This window comes from Candoia aspera, chromosome 6 (assembly GCF_035149785.1).
Source record: "Candoia aspera isolate rCanAsp1 chromosome 6, rCanAsp1.hap2, whole genome shotgun sequence".
NCBI lineage: Eukaryota > Metazoa > Chordata > Lepidosauria > Squamata > Boidae > Candoia > Candoia aspera.
The window spans coordinates 46,432,056-46,448,386 of NC_086158.1; the positions used below are offsets into that span (position 1 = coordinate 46,432,056).

Sequence of the window (16,331 nt, forward strand, 5' to 3'; positions counted from 1 at the left end):
CGCAGGCAACATCTCAGTCTTCTAGCCACGGCACCTCTCCGCCGGTCTTCTCTTCGCGTGAAAGAAACGGGATAGAAGATAGTCCGGCCAAAATGGGCTTCGAGAAGGCGCAGGACAGGCGAAAGCTGGGATACCCACCCATACTCAGTGCCCTGCTCTTTGTAGCCCTCTCCACAGGCCTGGTGTCGTCGGGTCAGTGCCCGCTGGCTTCTTTTAATGGTTGCCAACTCGATCAGGCAAACCTGCTCCCTTGTAAAGGTTACACGACTGCTCTTGAAAGCTGCTCCCCCCACCGTTACTCACGCGTGCACAGACACGCACACGCGCGCACACCAGCCTCACCGCCCGTCACAGTTTGGCTCCGTATTGATCGGCGCTGCCTGGCCGCGCTTCCCCTGCAATTCCAGGTAGTAAATCAGTGCCAGGCGGCCCCACCTCCCGGCGTTGCCATTGGGTGCCTGCTGTGCTCGGGCACAGTGATTGGTCGCCTCGTGGGCACAAGCCTTTACATAAGGAGGCGCTCGCTCTGCCGTCTTGATAGAGCTTGGGAGACGCACATTCAGGTACGCCAAGACCGAAAGAGCAGCAGTGGCCAGCGAGCGGCCACCGACACTACGGGCATCGGAACGGGATCAGGGCAGTCCGCCCGCCTGCCCGCCCGCCCGGGATGTTTCGCAGCCAGCTGGCAGGCATGGATCTGCCACAGCAACCCACTTGCCCGGTGAGTACAACTGTTCCCTGCCCTGCTGTGCACACACCGACAGGAGCAAAGTTTCCCAAATTCCCAAAGAGGTGGAGACTTTGGGTGGGGAAGAAAAGTTGCTTGTTGGCGAATGAGGCTGGGCGGGGGGGGGGGCTATGTGGGCACAGTCGAGCGCCACGTGAGACTCGGGCGGGAGGAATTTTGGATTGAGGAGTGGGATTCTGGGAGAGAGGGGGGGCGCGTGAAGAAGCCTGGGCTTTGGAAGCCAGGGAGTCAGACGTGGAAGTGAAGGTTGGACAGATACGGGGATGGGGAAGCCCTTTTCTGTGCTGGGCATATGCTGAAGGTCTGCTATGGGGACAATCGCCTCTTGCTCAGTGACACACTGAATCTTGCCTGAGCAGGGAGCTGTTTCTTAGAGTGCTGGCCCCGCGGCAGTGAACAAAAGCCAAGAGCCAAGGTGACTGCTGCTCTCCAGATTGCACTAGTGTCGCTCGTGGCGGCAGCTGCTGCTAGTGGTAGTGCCAGTGTTGGGGCTATCTGGACACCCTGCAGTTTGACATGGGCGAGGAGAGGCATGGTTCCAACTCTGAAGTGTAACTCTGTGGGCCTTGGAGCTCGGCTGCTTCCTGAAGATCTGATAGGACTGGTTCCAATTCCTTAGACTTTTGTGGAGAAAAGAGTATCACTTGCCTGCAGTATTAATGCAGGATCTGAGCTGGGAATAGCAAGCTCTGGAAAGACAGCAATGCAGGCCGGGACAGTAGTCTATTCTTGTCAATGGCTCCAGGAAAACAGAATTGGAATCAGAAGCTATACTGGGCCATAACCAAGGCTCAAACTCGAATTTTATGATGCCATGCTTTTGTTTGGCTGAATCTGTTTGCACTCAGTCTGCACTTTGAACAAGAATATGGTTGGTTAGCATCTTGTGAGGTTTATTAGCTCAGTTGATGTCAGCACAAGTCGTTGGCTTCATGATGTCATTGATGACAGTCATGATGTCACTGAGAAGGATGTAGGAATGCATTTGGATAACGACTCTGTGAACTAGTGATGTCACTAGTCCACAATGCGGCAGGAAACCCTTTGTCACTGTTAGGCTTTTGGAGAAGCATATATACTATATTGGAGATGTGGTTCCATAGGAGTTCAACTATCACTTAGGAAAATAGCAGAAAGTATGGAATAGCAACTGCTTACTAATGCAGAGCAATGGTGCACTTAAATTTTTGGTTCTGCTATGGGCACTCATTTGATAGCCCAGGATTTGCTAGGAGAACCTGTTTTTGCTGTCAAGTGAGAAAATCACAGGCAATTTCCTCTCCCCTCCCCCCCTCCCCCCCTCCCCCCAGCCAATGGCGAGAAATCAAAGCATGTATTTATTTGGGGATTATTGCATGGTGTTAGAATGTTATGCAAATCCCACTATCTTCCCAACATAGAGAAATCTGTTGTCGTCAGCCCCTCTAGTTTCTGCATATGTGGGTACAAATAGCAGTGTAATCAGCCACACCCTAAGAGATCATGAAAGTCATGGAAATATACAGCTGCTGACATACCCTCCTGAAGCGCCTTCTCTGTAGTTCGGCAACACACATCCCTACTCCAAACACTAATGTTTTAGAAGCTTTTCACCCACACAGCACTTGGAACCTCATGACTAGAAAACTAGAGACCAGCAGGTTACAGAAAGCGGGATCCAGCTATTATCACAGTCTTGTGTTTGGGGCAAATTTGCTGCCATGTGGGCTCAGAATGGGCATATTTGTCCAGACTGCATTTTCCATGTAAGAGATGACCTCCTGGTATAATAGAAAATGGTAATGTATAGGGCATGAAGTCGTGCAGGTGATTTCCATCAATGTCCACAGCAAGAACAAAATGGCGTCCACTATTTTTTTTCCAGCTGTCAAGGGCAACTAAAACCATATCTGAAGCTCACCACGGCAGCCATTTTGTGATATTGTTCATAACATGACTCAAAATTTCCAATGTGACTATTTCCAATGTGGCCCCCACTGCTATTTGTACTGGCATATGCAGAAATTAAAGGGGTTGATGGCAACCTTGGAACCCTAGCAGACACCTAAGACTGTTTCTGACCCTGGTTTGGTTCAAGAAGAAACTGGATTCAGTCTTGAATCCTCTTAACCTATCAATATCTTCCATTTTCAGAACTGACCTGAAGAGGCAAGGGAAGGGATCAAAAACAACACAGTAGACAGCAGATGAACTCCTTGCTTCAGCCCCTTGCTTTTCTATACGATCCTGTTTGAACATTGGGGGGGGGGATTCTCCCTGCTTTTCATAATACGTCCCTGCTTTTCCTTTACCATGTCATGTTGCTCTCTTGAACCTTGCAACCTTTCCATGGGCAACCTACAGCAACTTCTGCAGGCATATCAACAGCTGGTAATGAATTGCTGCCCACAACCCAGGGAATAAAATCTTGAAACCTAGGAACAGAACAACCTTTGGGGGCCACATTGGAAATAGTCACACTGGAAATTTTGAGTCATGTTATGAATAATATCACAAAATGGATGCCACGGTGAGCTTCATCAGTCAGTTTACTAAAAGACAAATGTGAAATTGCTCCCCACTACTCCCTCTGGCCCCACCCACCAACCCAGAATGCTCTGTTCCACACCCTCAGTTTCACTTTTGCTTTGGGATTTTTTTTGTCCAGGAGGTACATTTCTAAACAAAGCCCTGGGCTGCTGCCACCTACCATTTTTATTTTCTAAGTAAGTTTGAAGATCATAGGTGACTCGAGGCACTCATGGAAATGGAGGCTGATGTCTTGCTTTGCCCCATGCCAGCGTCTCAGTTCAATTTTTTAATTGAAACACACACACACACACCAATTAATGATCGTGATATCCATTGAGTCAGGGAACCCAGTAGGACTAAGGGAGACATTCACAGGTTCAGTGGTGTAGTTGGATGTCATGTCGTTCATCCCGGGACTGAAACACCACCAGCCATCCTGGACTAGATTACCTAAGGGTTTTCCCTCATGCATTCCGTTCCCTTTTGAAAGCTCTAAGGGCTTTAAAGGGGAGATAGTATCAATTAGGCAAACTTCCCCCTACCTGATACTTTTCAGGTGTATGGGGTCCAAATCCCAGTTATCCCCATCCAGCGAGACATGCTGACTAAAGTTAATGAGAATTATACTCCAATACCTTTGGAAGAGGTAAACTATGCAAATGCCGGGCACAAATTGAATAGATTTGTATTAGAATCTCTAGGAAAATAGTGTGTAGATTGTAATGCAGGACCATGGCAAAGATGAAATTTGGGGGTGGGGAGTGAGGTTTATTTCTAATGTGTGTTCTTTTCCTGTGAAATTTATTGGAGGGTAATCCCCACAAATATGATCATGATTCCTAATCAGTTTTCCTCCATAAGTATTGGAAACTGTTCAAAATAGGCCTAAAGAGAACTATTTTCCATATAAGGGTTTTGTAATTTGATAGCACCAGGAGCATAAAAATCAGGTCTTCCAAGGTCTGGGGGGAAAGCTGAAATCCCACAAGAGGAAGAACAATGTTACAATGATCAAATACATTTTCTTGATTGCCTGTGCACAGGTGCAAGCTCTGAGTGCATGTTTGTGCATGTTTAGGAAGGGAACTTAATTAATGGCCATTTCCCTAATGATCTATCTAGAAATGCACACTGATGTATGAGTTTAATTAGCTCAAGCCAAATGCTGGGAGCCCGACAGAAGAATACGTTGTCTTTGTCACCAGGCGCCTGTTACCACCCTATGTTTATGGAAACTTATTTAATGAAGAGTTAATCTGAGCCTAAACTGGAGGATAATACCAGCTACCAGCTTGTATGATGGATTGTTTTGCAGTGGAAGAACACAAGAAAGATGCATTTTGCTCTTGTACTTCCCATCTAATCATCAGGTCTATAGTTATCTACCACCTGGCTAATGGTTCCTTCATTGTTTCTAAAGTGTGTAGGTAGAGTTTTTCCTGATAAGAGGACTGAACTTGATATTTCCTGATATATTACATCATAACTACTCATAATAATCATAATTAATTGTAATTATTTGCACCAAGTGCCTCCTCTTCTATATAACAGGAATAACCAAGTTTGACCTTACTGAGGCTTTTAGTCCAGTACTAGTTTTCAGTTTTTGTTTTGGGTAGTTTTCCATTATTTCAGGCCACATCATGAATTCTGCAGCCCTAAATTCTATTGTACTGCAAAGCATATTGAAATAGATAAATTTCACCCATTACCTCTTCAGAGAATAATTTTGAGCATATGGTGATTTCAATGAAGTCTTGGAGATAATATGATCTAGCTGATCTTAGAGCAGGAGGAGAAAAAGCTTGGGATGTGCCTAGTTGTATTACCATCTGCCTGTCAGTATAGGTAGATTGGATACTCCCAAGAGTTCAAGCCCACCTCTGGTTTTGGATTCAGCAGGAAGATTTGCAAGAGTTATTTCAAGATCTGTTTTCTAGAAGTGTGAATGGGGTACTGCTAGGAGGGGTTGGGGCAGTCCCAAAAGGCCAATAATAGAGCTAATGAGATATTATCTGTAGAAGTGATCACAAGACAGATTACCTATTCTATAATGCATTTTGACAACCTTTTTATTCACACAATCAAGATGGATAAAACATGATGGAAAGGTAGACTTCTCCCCCTCCACTCTTTCATCGCAAGGGACTCTAAAGGCACTATTGATTCTATCCTACAATACTGATTATAAGAATACTCTAAGCTGACAGCCCTGACTAGGGGAGGACAGATACTTATTAACATAAGATATAAAAGTTTCCATATGTGAGTACTGACAGAATGAAGAAGTGCCTTCTTTGCTAAGCTTTAACTACTCTGGTTGTGTGTACAAATGAGGGGAAAGATGTTCATCTGTTTTAAGGATTAACTAATCTCATTGCGAAAATGCCCTCTCAGGAGGTAAAGGAGGCTGATCCTATCTCGGAGTCTACCTTGAATTGAAAGGTGATCTCTGGCACTAGATGCTTTATTTGCTGCCATTCTCTTTTTTGCATGGGCTATCCCATAGGAGAGACCAACACACAATCTGTGGAAGCACTTTAATGTTGAGAGGATCCTGCCCCAAGAAGCAGACTAGATGGCCCTCAATATCTTCTGGCCTTATCATGCTTAGTCAGAGTTCCTGGAAAGTTATGAAGCAGGGCGTGATCAATTTAGAACAGAAATGTGATGATATCAAAATCCTTGCTTGCATCACTGCATCTATGTTTAAATCTACGCTATGTTGCCTGATACTCTTTTATAGCTGCTTTCCCTCCCATCTTCTAGCTCAGGCTAGTAAGAAAATTAGCTCCTGCCACTTGATCAAAGGGGAGAGATGGGACATTCTTCCTAAAGGAATGGATTAAGGGCCTTTCTCTTCCTTTTAATTCTGATGAATGAAAGGTAAATGTGAGATCTAATAGTCTAATCTAGTGTCTTTCTGTTTCTCTTTAGTAGGGATGTGGAACTCTGAAGCAAATATGGTTTCACATCCCAGTGTGAATTCTGAGGCAGTTGAATTCACTTTGGGTCCTGAAACTAGATGTTTGGTACGAACTATAGTTACAACACATCCTGCTCTTGGCACCAGCTCAAATTTGCCATAGATCTAGCATTCCAGCGCTTCCCCCCCAAAGCAAAGAAGATTAAGAAATAGAAGTTCCCTGCCTACACGGATTAAAAAAACAACACCTGTATTGGTATTTGAGCAGTAGACAATTGCTAACCAATCCCAAACCAAACCAAAGTCTCCAAAACTGCCTGCCAAGTTCTACAAGGGGTGGTAGCAGTCCCACCCTAAGAATTTAACAGGATGGCTGTAACAGATCCCTGCCAAAGACTACCTGCATGGGTAAGTAGCAGTGAAATGGGCAAAACAAGCTAGATTTTCCATAGTTTTATGGTCTGTTACAGGATTCCTGCATAGAAAAAAATACTTTCCAGTTACTGGATGAATGGGTGATGTAGCCACATGCCTCTCTGTTGTAGGTGCCAAGGCTGCTGCTACTGCTGTTGTGGAGCTTGGTTCTGCCTTGGCCTGGTGAAGGATCCCAGCGCAGTAAACCCATGTTCACAGCAGTCACGGATCAAATCCTTCCCCCTGACTATGACAGCAACCCAACTCAGCTCAACTATGGTGTGGCTGTGACTGATGTAGACCAAGATGGAGACTTCGAGATTGTCGTGGCTGGGTGGGTACTATGGAAAATGTATTGCTAGGTGCCTGGGAAGGGAGCGGGGTGACATCACACAAGGAGCCATATTTGAGGAGAAAGAATGGGCTAGGCTTGCCAGGATGCAAGCCAGATGGGTACATCCCAAAGGCTGGGTTCACATATAAGGCCAAAAAACACAGTGTAATTTGATAGTTTGGTTTTGGCTAACTGCTTTACAGTATGTGAATTCATCCAAAGTAAGAATCAAATATACAGATGGGTTTATATGCCACAAGTTATTATTTATTTTAACTTTGGTTAGTTGAATAAGCTATAATGGTCCAATTCACATATAACAAAAGCCCTACACCACCTTATAACCACAATAGCTGGATGCATGTATTGTATTAATTCAAAACCAAACAAACCACATTAAGATTTAATACAGTGTGTGAACTCAGACCCTGTTTCTCAGAAGAATTCAGGCATTGCTACCTTTGTGGTGTTTTACAGATGTTCTGGACTAAAACTCCTAACATTCCCAATTAGCAAGATCTGGTTTTGCTGGTTGAGGTCTATGAGAAATGTCATCAAAAACCTCTGAAGGGCATTAAGTTGTGGAAGGCTGTAAAAGGAAGGAAAAGTATGTGTATGCATACTTCACTTTGCTCTTAGGACATGCAAAGGTTGCTGTGGAACCCCTGAAATAAACCAGAGGTAACATCTGTGCAATGGTTTAGTTGCAGATGTGAATGTGCAGTCTCAGTGGAACTACTGTAGAGCTGCATCCTCAGAGCTGACAACTTACCTGTCTCCCATGTCATTTCCCTGATTAACTGCCTCTGCCTGCAGTCTTCTCAGCCCCCACCCCAGCTCCCACCACCTGGCCAGGCTGGAATCATGACCAGAGGAAATAGGTGTCTCTTTATACCTGGCCACTACTTGTATAACTTGTACTGCTCATAAAACATGTCTCAGCTGCACTGAGCTGGAAAGAGCGTATATCCATTGAAAAGCTCTTCTGTCTAGGATTTCCTAGAAAAGGGGGAATTTGTTTCTATAACTAAATTCATTTCACCAAGCGCTCTCACCTCTTCCTGGCCTTGATTTTCCCTGCAAATCTTAACTCCTGCTAAGTTTATTTTCCGTCTATTTACTCCATTCCTATAGCAGTAACACAGGACAGCAAGGCTACTTTAAACACATGGACTACTAGGGCCATAGTTTCAGGAGTCCCGTATTTTTCTGTTTTATCCCATTGGGCTGCTAGGGACCTCAGGTGCCTGAAGCCGTATCCTGTCTCAGTGGTTTCACAGGGTCTTTCATTAACAGATTCACAGCTCCATGGCTAGTAATTTGTTATTTGGATCCATTTGTATGCCACCTCCTCAAAGGTTGCTCATATCAGTAAAACATAAAACTACTCCACACACTGCAGTCTGCCTGCTGCTACACAGGCTCTGTGAAGAGCAGTCTTTACAGCCTTTCTGACAGAGAAGAAGCCATCCAGACTGGGTGGGCAAGCTGTTCCAGACCAGGGGACAGCATCCAAAAAGGCCTGCCTCCAAGCACCCATTTCGTTCATGTCCTGGGGGGACATGCAGCATATCATATCAGCCAGCATGTATTGGATGGACAGCTGGTACCTGGAGTAGATGGTCCCAGTGTTAACAAGGACCTAAGCCATAAAGAATCGGGATTGGGCCTGGAAGCCAACTGGGAACCAATATATCCAATGTAAGAAAGCTGTTACTCTGCTGTACTCTGTTGTTTTCAAGGGCTGCCCATTTGGAGCATATTTCAAACTAACTAGGAGATGACAAGGTCATAAATTACTGTAGTTGGAGCCTTCTCATAGCCTCCAAGCACCAGATCAAGGCTTCTACTATATCTCCTTCTTGGTTGAGGTAGCACCATACAACTAGATATCATACTCATACTGATAATATCCCACTCCTAAGTGAAGAATGACCTCTCCCAATAGTTTCTTTCTTTCTTTCTTTCATTCATTCTTTCATTCTTCCATATATAAATAAACAAATAAATAAACAAATAAACAAACAAATAAATGCAGAAGAAGACTTGACTACTCCTCCCCCATCAACATTGATTGGAACCAGCCACTCAGAAAGGAGAACATTGTAAAGCAGTTCCCTAAGCTCCCAAACAGAGCCTTTCCAATATGCAGAATAAACCTGATTATCATTCTTTAAAATCAGGAATCAACAGGGACTTCAGCAAACTTTGAAGTGTGAACTGCTACAGGTCTGGATGCCACCCACTTCATTACATTTCTTCTTCCTGTTTTCTCTCTTTTCATCCCCCAAATGAATTAGCATTCCATGACATTGAATTGTTAAATCATCACTGAGTTATGTCATTTTTTTCTCCTCCCCCCCCCCCCCCGATTGTCAGTACTTTAGATTCACAGATGTCTCCCGTCTGTGTCTTAGGGTATTCCTTTGGCTACTCAACCAACAACCCTTACATCAGAAGTAGAGAATGAACCATTGAATCCTGTATCAAATGCAAACATTCCCCTCATCAACCTATCATTAATGCTGAATATTGTATATATGTCTTGGTTAGTTAACCCTTTACACAGGTTGGGGAACTCAATAACACTCCATTCTTCATGCTGACCTTCCCCAACTTGGTACCCTCCAGCTGCTTTGTAAGTACAGCTGTTAGAATTCTCTTGCCTGGAAATTCTGGGAATTGTGACCCCAATGCAACTGGAGAACAATAGGCTGGGGGATGCTGCTTTATACAAAGGCTGTAACCTTTGGAATCCAGATTATTTTATTCAACCTAGACAACTGTGGACAGGCAGCTATTTCACATAGGTAAGGAAAGGTTTAGGCAAGTCCAGACGTGTGGAAGGAGCCCCCTGGTTTGACCTGAAGAAAAACAAACTTTCTCTCACTCTGAGGAGGGGCAAGCTTCTCTCTCACTGTTCTGACAGCCTCAGTGTGCACCCTGACATTGTGTTAATTGGCTGCAGCAGAGTGAGGGAGTGCTTCGTCGCATTATTGACAGTGTGCTTAGCTTGGGTTGGTGCACAGGAGTGAGCAGGCATTCAGCTGTGTGCTCCTTGCATCCCTAATCTGACGGTCCTTTGAAGAGGAAGGATAGAAGGAAATGGAAACCAGCCTGGCCAGCTGCTCAAAAAGGAACAGCCTGTTTTGCCTTTAGAGTGGTCATGCTGGACAAATTGACAAATGTGCGTATGAAGAAAGTGGAAGTTTCCCATGAATGAACAATCAGGAATGTGTGCATACTTGCCAGGGGTACATTAATGTTTCATTAAGAAGAGGCAAGTTATCACACAGGAAACAATACCTGCGACATGTTAGAACTGTATGAGTCCAGATGCACTTTAAAGGATCCTCATAATCTGTATCTAGGAATTCTATAGTCCTGTCAAGAACAAACAAGTTTTTGGTAGTGAACTGGTTATTCTGACTAGGCTGCTGTCACATGCAGACTTCAGCATACTGGCTTCCCCAACCTGCTGCCCTCCAATTGTCAGACTGCAGTTGGAAGTGATAATGCATTCGGGGGGAAGGCTTTTTACAGTAAGATATTCCTCTAAATAACAATAATGTTCAACCTATTTCTGATTAATCCCTGACGCTTCAAATTTCTTAGAAGGGAAATATACCCAGCAAACTTATTCATCTATGTGTACTTTACCTGAATCCATCCATCCTTTTTATTCCCGTCATTCCTCTGACCTTCCTTCATGGATGTGCATTCCAGACCCGACATCTCCATCACTCTGTCCTAAACTGTCACCAAGTTGTTAGTATTCTTACTAAAGTAGAAACATTATGCTAGTTCTTCAGTTATGGCCTTAACAGAGCTAAGCAGAGCAATTGGAGCCTGCTTCTGAGATATTCTGTGTATTTATTTGTAGCCTGAAAAGGACATGTTTCTGCTTTTGTCACACTTCTACCTCACATTTAGTCTGAGATGCACTATAACTGTTCCCCCGCACACGCACACACACCTACATCTTTAGGGCACAATAGTGACTTCTTTGGTATTTAGGCTTGAAGCACCTTTACAGAATTGGAACAGAATACAATAAAACCAAGAGCAGTTTGGTGTAGCGGTTCAGGCATCAGGCTAGAAACCAGGAGACCATGAGTTCTAGTCCTGCCTTAGGCACAAAGCCAGCTGGGTGACCTTGGGCCAGGCACTCTCTCTCAGCCCTCGGAAGGAGGCAAGGGCAAACCACTTCTGGAAAAACCTTGCCAAGAAAACTGCAGGGACTTGTTCAGGCAGCGTCCAAGAATCGGACATGACTGAACGGATTAAAAAAACAAACAAAAAACAAAAGGGAATGTAATCACAACACATTTAAAAGGCAACATATTAAAAAACAATGATGACAACAACAAATAAGTCATCTAAAATGCCTGAGGGCAAAAAAAGTAACCTGGTACTGAAAAAGTACTGAAAACACTGGCACTTTTGTGGGAGGGAGATTTGATCATAGCTGAGTAGATCTTAGTACTGAGTAGATTTTAGTACCTTGTCAGGCTGGCACAAGGGAGGCCCTACAAGCTGTAGCAGAATATTCTCATGCCACTGCATTCAAAACCTGTACCTTGGATTTTCCTAGTTTAAGAATGAGAAATAGATTAGAACTGCTGTCACCAGAAGAGTCTTGAAACTATGCAAAATTTACAAGTATCATTTGCAGATCTAATATACTCAGTATTTCTAATTTCCTTTTGATATTGCTCCTAATAAAGGATAACAAAGCATCTCATCCAGCCATGGGCTGCAGCTGCCCAGATTTAGACAGCTTTGGATAACACAGTGCAAACTTTTGAAAGATTTCTACCCTAGGATTGCCAGTGCTGTGCTTTCTAATATAGCACATTTCAAATCATGCAGTGATTAAATAAACTAAAGAATATCATGCTGAAAGAGATGCTGGAACATCCCAAAAGAATGTTAAGCCAGACGTGTGGCTTTTATTACGTGAAAGTTTTTTTCACATTGATCTTTATAGAGGTAGAATATGGGAGATCTTGGAGTTGTTCAAGCAGATAAAAGATTCCAAGAGTTCTATTATATAATAATTTCAGCCATAATATAAACCACAGTGTTGTCTGAATCTACTTTTGTTAAAGGGTGGAGAATCAGAAAGTGTATACATTGCCTCAAAGGTGAACAAGACCCACAGCCTACTGTCCTCTTCAACCCTCATAGGATTACCATGTTTTCTGAAGGCAGTTTTTCCTACTTCAGATTACAAAGTCCCCCATTCCAGAAGGTATCAGCAACAGTAGCCAAAATACTGTCACTAAGTACATTTCGTAGACCCACTGACACATTACAAAATTCAGCCTCTGATGAAAATTGGCTCTTAAATGGGTCCAATCTTGATCTCCTTTGAGGACAGATATTTTCCCCCAGTTTTTCAAATATTGCCCTCAAGGTTTTACCAAATTCTATATTTATTACTAGCTCCTAGGACTCCCCTCCCTGCCCTCCTTCTCTGCTGTATTTTCTCTCTACGCTGTACATTTTCAGCCTTAGCAAACTCTATGCTAACCACATTAGAGTCACACATCATTAGCTGCCAGATGAAACCACTCAGGCGTTTCTGCAACTTTGCATTGTGTGATGTTAACATGGATGGATGTCTAAAAGAATTCAGAACTCTCCCTTAATCAAACAAACAGAATTCTATACATTATATAGCTAGAGGTTTCATGTGGAAGGGCATACCTGGGCCAAACCCATTAATAAGACAGATAAGTACTCTGTAAAAGCACTATTGTTGATCTGATACTGCAGTAATTTAGGTTTTCGTCAATTCTGTATCAAAGATCTTCCCAGTGCCTCTACCTGACAAGGGCTTCAGGTCAAACCCATGTCATATGCCTTTTAACAATACAGCTCCAGGTAAGTCCTGATTCCTGAATTAACAAGGAGAAACTTCTGCTTGCATCTTGCAGATATTAGTTGTCTTAAAGAAGATAAAAAGAAACTTCTTTGGGGCCTTTACCATTTGGTCTCCATTTTCCTAAGGAACCCCAGTGGTGACTCACTTGACCCCCAAATCCTTCAGCATGTCAGAAAAGGTTTAGAAATGGAACTCTGCCTCCATAAATATAGGAAACACAAAATCCAGTCCATTTCCAGACCCTTTTTTCTTTAACCTATCTAGCCCAATGAATCTCACTAATCTGAAGAGGGAAGAAGGTAACAGTATAAGTTGTGTGGTGAAACAAAACGTTGATGTAAACATGCATTACTCTGGCATAACATTTTTACCTGCATCATTTGCCTTGGATGAGAAAATAGACTTTCCAAATAATTAAAAAAATATAATCCTAAACTTCATAAGCATCACTCCTCCTAAACTTTGTACATTTTCCTATGAAGGGTTTTAATCAAATTTGGTGAATTACGTTTCTTGAAATCTTACCAGATTAATGTAAATCTGTCCTTCAAAGCACTTTTCATAAATTTGTGATGTGTTCACCAGACATGAGGGAAACAACAGCTTTATTCCTTTTTCTCTGTTGACTTTTTCCTACAAAATGGGATCGTTTTTTGGAAAGGTAACTGTGGCAGTTACTGAGAGCCTTGTGGCTCATTAAAATCTAACAAATTCATTATGGCAGAAGAGAGGCAGGGAGGTAATTAATCCAGTACGCTAGAACTCAGGCTGAGTTACTGGCTTCTTAATAAGGCGTAGCAGTGGAAAAGACTAGAAAATATGGAAAGCATATTGGTTCCTACCACTGTTCTCTTTATTATAGCCCATTCCTTTCTCTTCTCCAAGAATAGAAGATATTGGGAATGCCCGGTTGACAAATTGAGGAACTTGCATTGGCAGCAATAGAAAACTTCACTTTGATAGAAAAAACTATTGAGAAGGGCTGATACCTGAAATCACTCTCTCCTCACTCTTGCTTCATTCCTTGCTCTCTGTTCCTTCAGGTACAATGGACCCAACCTGGTGCTGAAGTACGACAAGGCACGGGGACAGCTGTTGAATCTTGCAGTGGATGAACACAGCTCCCCCTACTATGCACTGAGGGATCGCCAGGGCAATGCAATTGGTGTGACAGCTTGTGACATTGATGGAGATGGAAGGGAGGAGATTTACTTCCTAAACACCAATAATGCCTTTTCTGGTGTGTGTCAAAGCCATCCATCCCTGACATTTAACTTCCTATTGACAACCAAATTAAGGCATCAAGCATCTCACATGTCCTAGGCATTTCGCTTCATCTTCTGATATCCACCCAACTTTGATATCCATCCCCCCAAATCCTGCCAATCAGAATCACCTTACCCACCATATTCGTTTTTCTAGGGCTGACTACATACTGCATCTCCATCATATGCTATCCTCACTCATTCATGCTTTGCTACCTCCATCTCGTGACCCCGTTAAACTGATGGCTTCAACTTGCTAGTTCACATTCACTTATTGGTGCCAAAATAGGATTTTGTCATTGTCACTACAACATACTATATCGCTCTGGAAATCATCCCACTGTAGCAGCTTGACCAGCACTGACTAGTTCCCAGCATTTATTTAACCTCCCAAAACAGGCAACAGAAAGCATGGGAGTGATTCTCAGAGGTGGCACCTAGTGATGGGATTGGGTGAAGACCAGGGGTCTGTTCAGCTAGCTTTCTTTCCTGGTTGTGGTGCTGTGTAGGCTGTCCTTTGCGTAGTTTACCCTGGGACTTCACCTGCTAGCCTTGTACCACTGACTTTAGTTTCCTGACCTTCACTGGCCACCAGGGTGGGATGTTTCAAGCCTGGAGTTAATTTCCCAGCTGAGTGATTTTGTCGATTCTCTGGCAGCAGCGGGCCTGGCAGACAGTGGGGGGTGAGGGTGTATGGAGAGACTTGGCTGCTGACTCAGGGTTTTGCCACATCTCTAGTTGCCAGCAGTGACTGCGGCTCTGAGAACTTAGAACTGCAGGGGATGAACAAGTGCCTCTGAGACTATGTTCCTTGAGGTGAATAGGAGAGAAGAAAGATGGTGAACCTCTGAAACATCTAACCCTCTATGATTCTGCTGCCATTATCTTTTTCCTTTGGGAAGATGATTGTCTAACTAGACCCCTTCACTGTATGCTCTTGCCAAAGTCACATATGTAGAGCTAGTTCAAGTCTGTGACCTGCCAGCCCAATCCTAAGGCCTAGCCCTTGCTTAAGGTTTAATAGAAATTGCAGTCAGAATAACAGGCCCCTTTTCTCCTCTTGGCTTCAGGTGGGTTTCTGGGAATTTCTGGGAAATGTTGCTTGACCACTGGCTTTTCTGTTAAGATTCCATGCTGGATTTTGGCTGCTTCTAGTTTGTTGCTGTATAGCTTGTGATAACCCTGGAATGACGATCGGCTTTCGTCCCACTCTACTTCTGTACTTTTGCTCAAAGCCCCTCTCTGGGGCTCTGTAGCCTTCTCCCTAGAAAAAAAACACTGCCGGGTCCCTGCTGCTTCCAGGGTTGGGCTGGGCCCTTTACCTGCTTCATCGAGCTGCTCTTGGTTCTGCTTATCTGTCTTCCTGACACACCTAATTACTGCTTTGCAGCTGCCAAAGACTCCCACTCCTTAAATCAGCCATTCACATTACTCCTGGTGTCGAGATCTGGCCATCGATTTTTTCTTTTCCCTTTTCCCTTTATGATGTACATGGCTCCGTGCTGCTTTGGCACATTTTCCCTTAATGAGTATATTCTTCTGGACCTCCCTTACCAACCCTTAAGCTTTGCTGGGGTTGCTGCATTCATGGTAGTACAGTCCCAGTCACAGCCCCGCATACTGGCTAGCAATTAGACATTCACTGAGTGAGGGCACTGGAGTGGAGAAGCTGCAAAAGCTGACGATCAGGAACCAGGCACTCAAAGCAGATGAGGTAAAGAAGGATTCCATTTGTGGTGATGGGCTGGGGTGGGGATTGTTTGATGGCCACATACACAATCTTCATATACAGTACATACAGATTTCACATCTGCACAGTGCAACTGTGTTGTTTCAGGAAGGGGTTATGCCAAATCTTTCCACCTCTGAGCACCGGAATCTTAGAGCCCTTTTACCTAAGGACATGGTTAAGGTTCCGGAGAAAGCACTGCTCTGCCTGGTTCCCTATCTTTGACAAGAGAAGGAGCTCGCATGGAGTACGGCCTGGGGCCATAAGATGCTTGATGTCCTCTCTCTCCTCCCCAGGTGTAGCCACCTATACAGATAAACTGTTCAAGTTCCGCAACGGGCACTGGGAGGACATCTTGAGTGATGAGGTGAATCGGGGTGTGGCAAGCCGGTTTGCTGGGCGTTCTGTGGCATGCGTGGACAGGCTGGTGAGTGCATGGGCAGGATGAGATGGGATTGCTGGGGCTGTCATTTCAGAATGACTGGTCTCTGGCACATATGTGGAAGAGGGCAGG

The 16,331-nt window shown here is 44.0% G+C and overlaps 1 protein-coding gene across 4 annotated transcripts in view; it reads left to right on the forward strand.

Annotated features, from left to right (window-relative positions):
* The first annotated feature begins 558 nt into the window (after nucleotides 1–558).
* Nucleotides 559–16,331, forward strand: part of CRTAC1 (cartilage acidic protein 1) — a 35,380-nt gene continuing 19,607 nt past the window's right edge. For all 4 annotated transcript variants that reach the window (XR_010068194.1, XM_063307001.1, XM_063307000.1 and 1 more), the window contains exons 1-4: nucleotides 559–721; nucleotides 6,731–6,933; nucleotides 13,867–14,063; nucleotides 16,114–16,244. Coding sequence is in view for 3 of the 4 variants with exons in the window: in XM_063307001.1 (XP_063163071.1) it covers nucleotides 668–721; nucleotides 6,731–6,933; nucleotides 13,867–14,063; nucleotides 16,114–16,244 (585 nt within the window). In the remaining variant the exon portion in view is untranslated. The remainder of the gene's footprint in view (nucleotides 722–6,730; nucleotides 6,934–13,866; nucleotides 14,064–16,113; nucleotides 16,245–16,331) is intronic.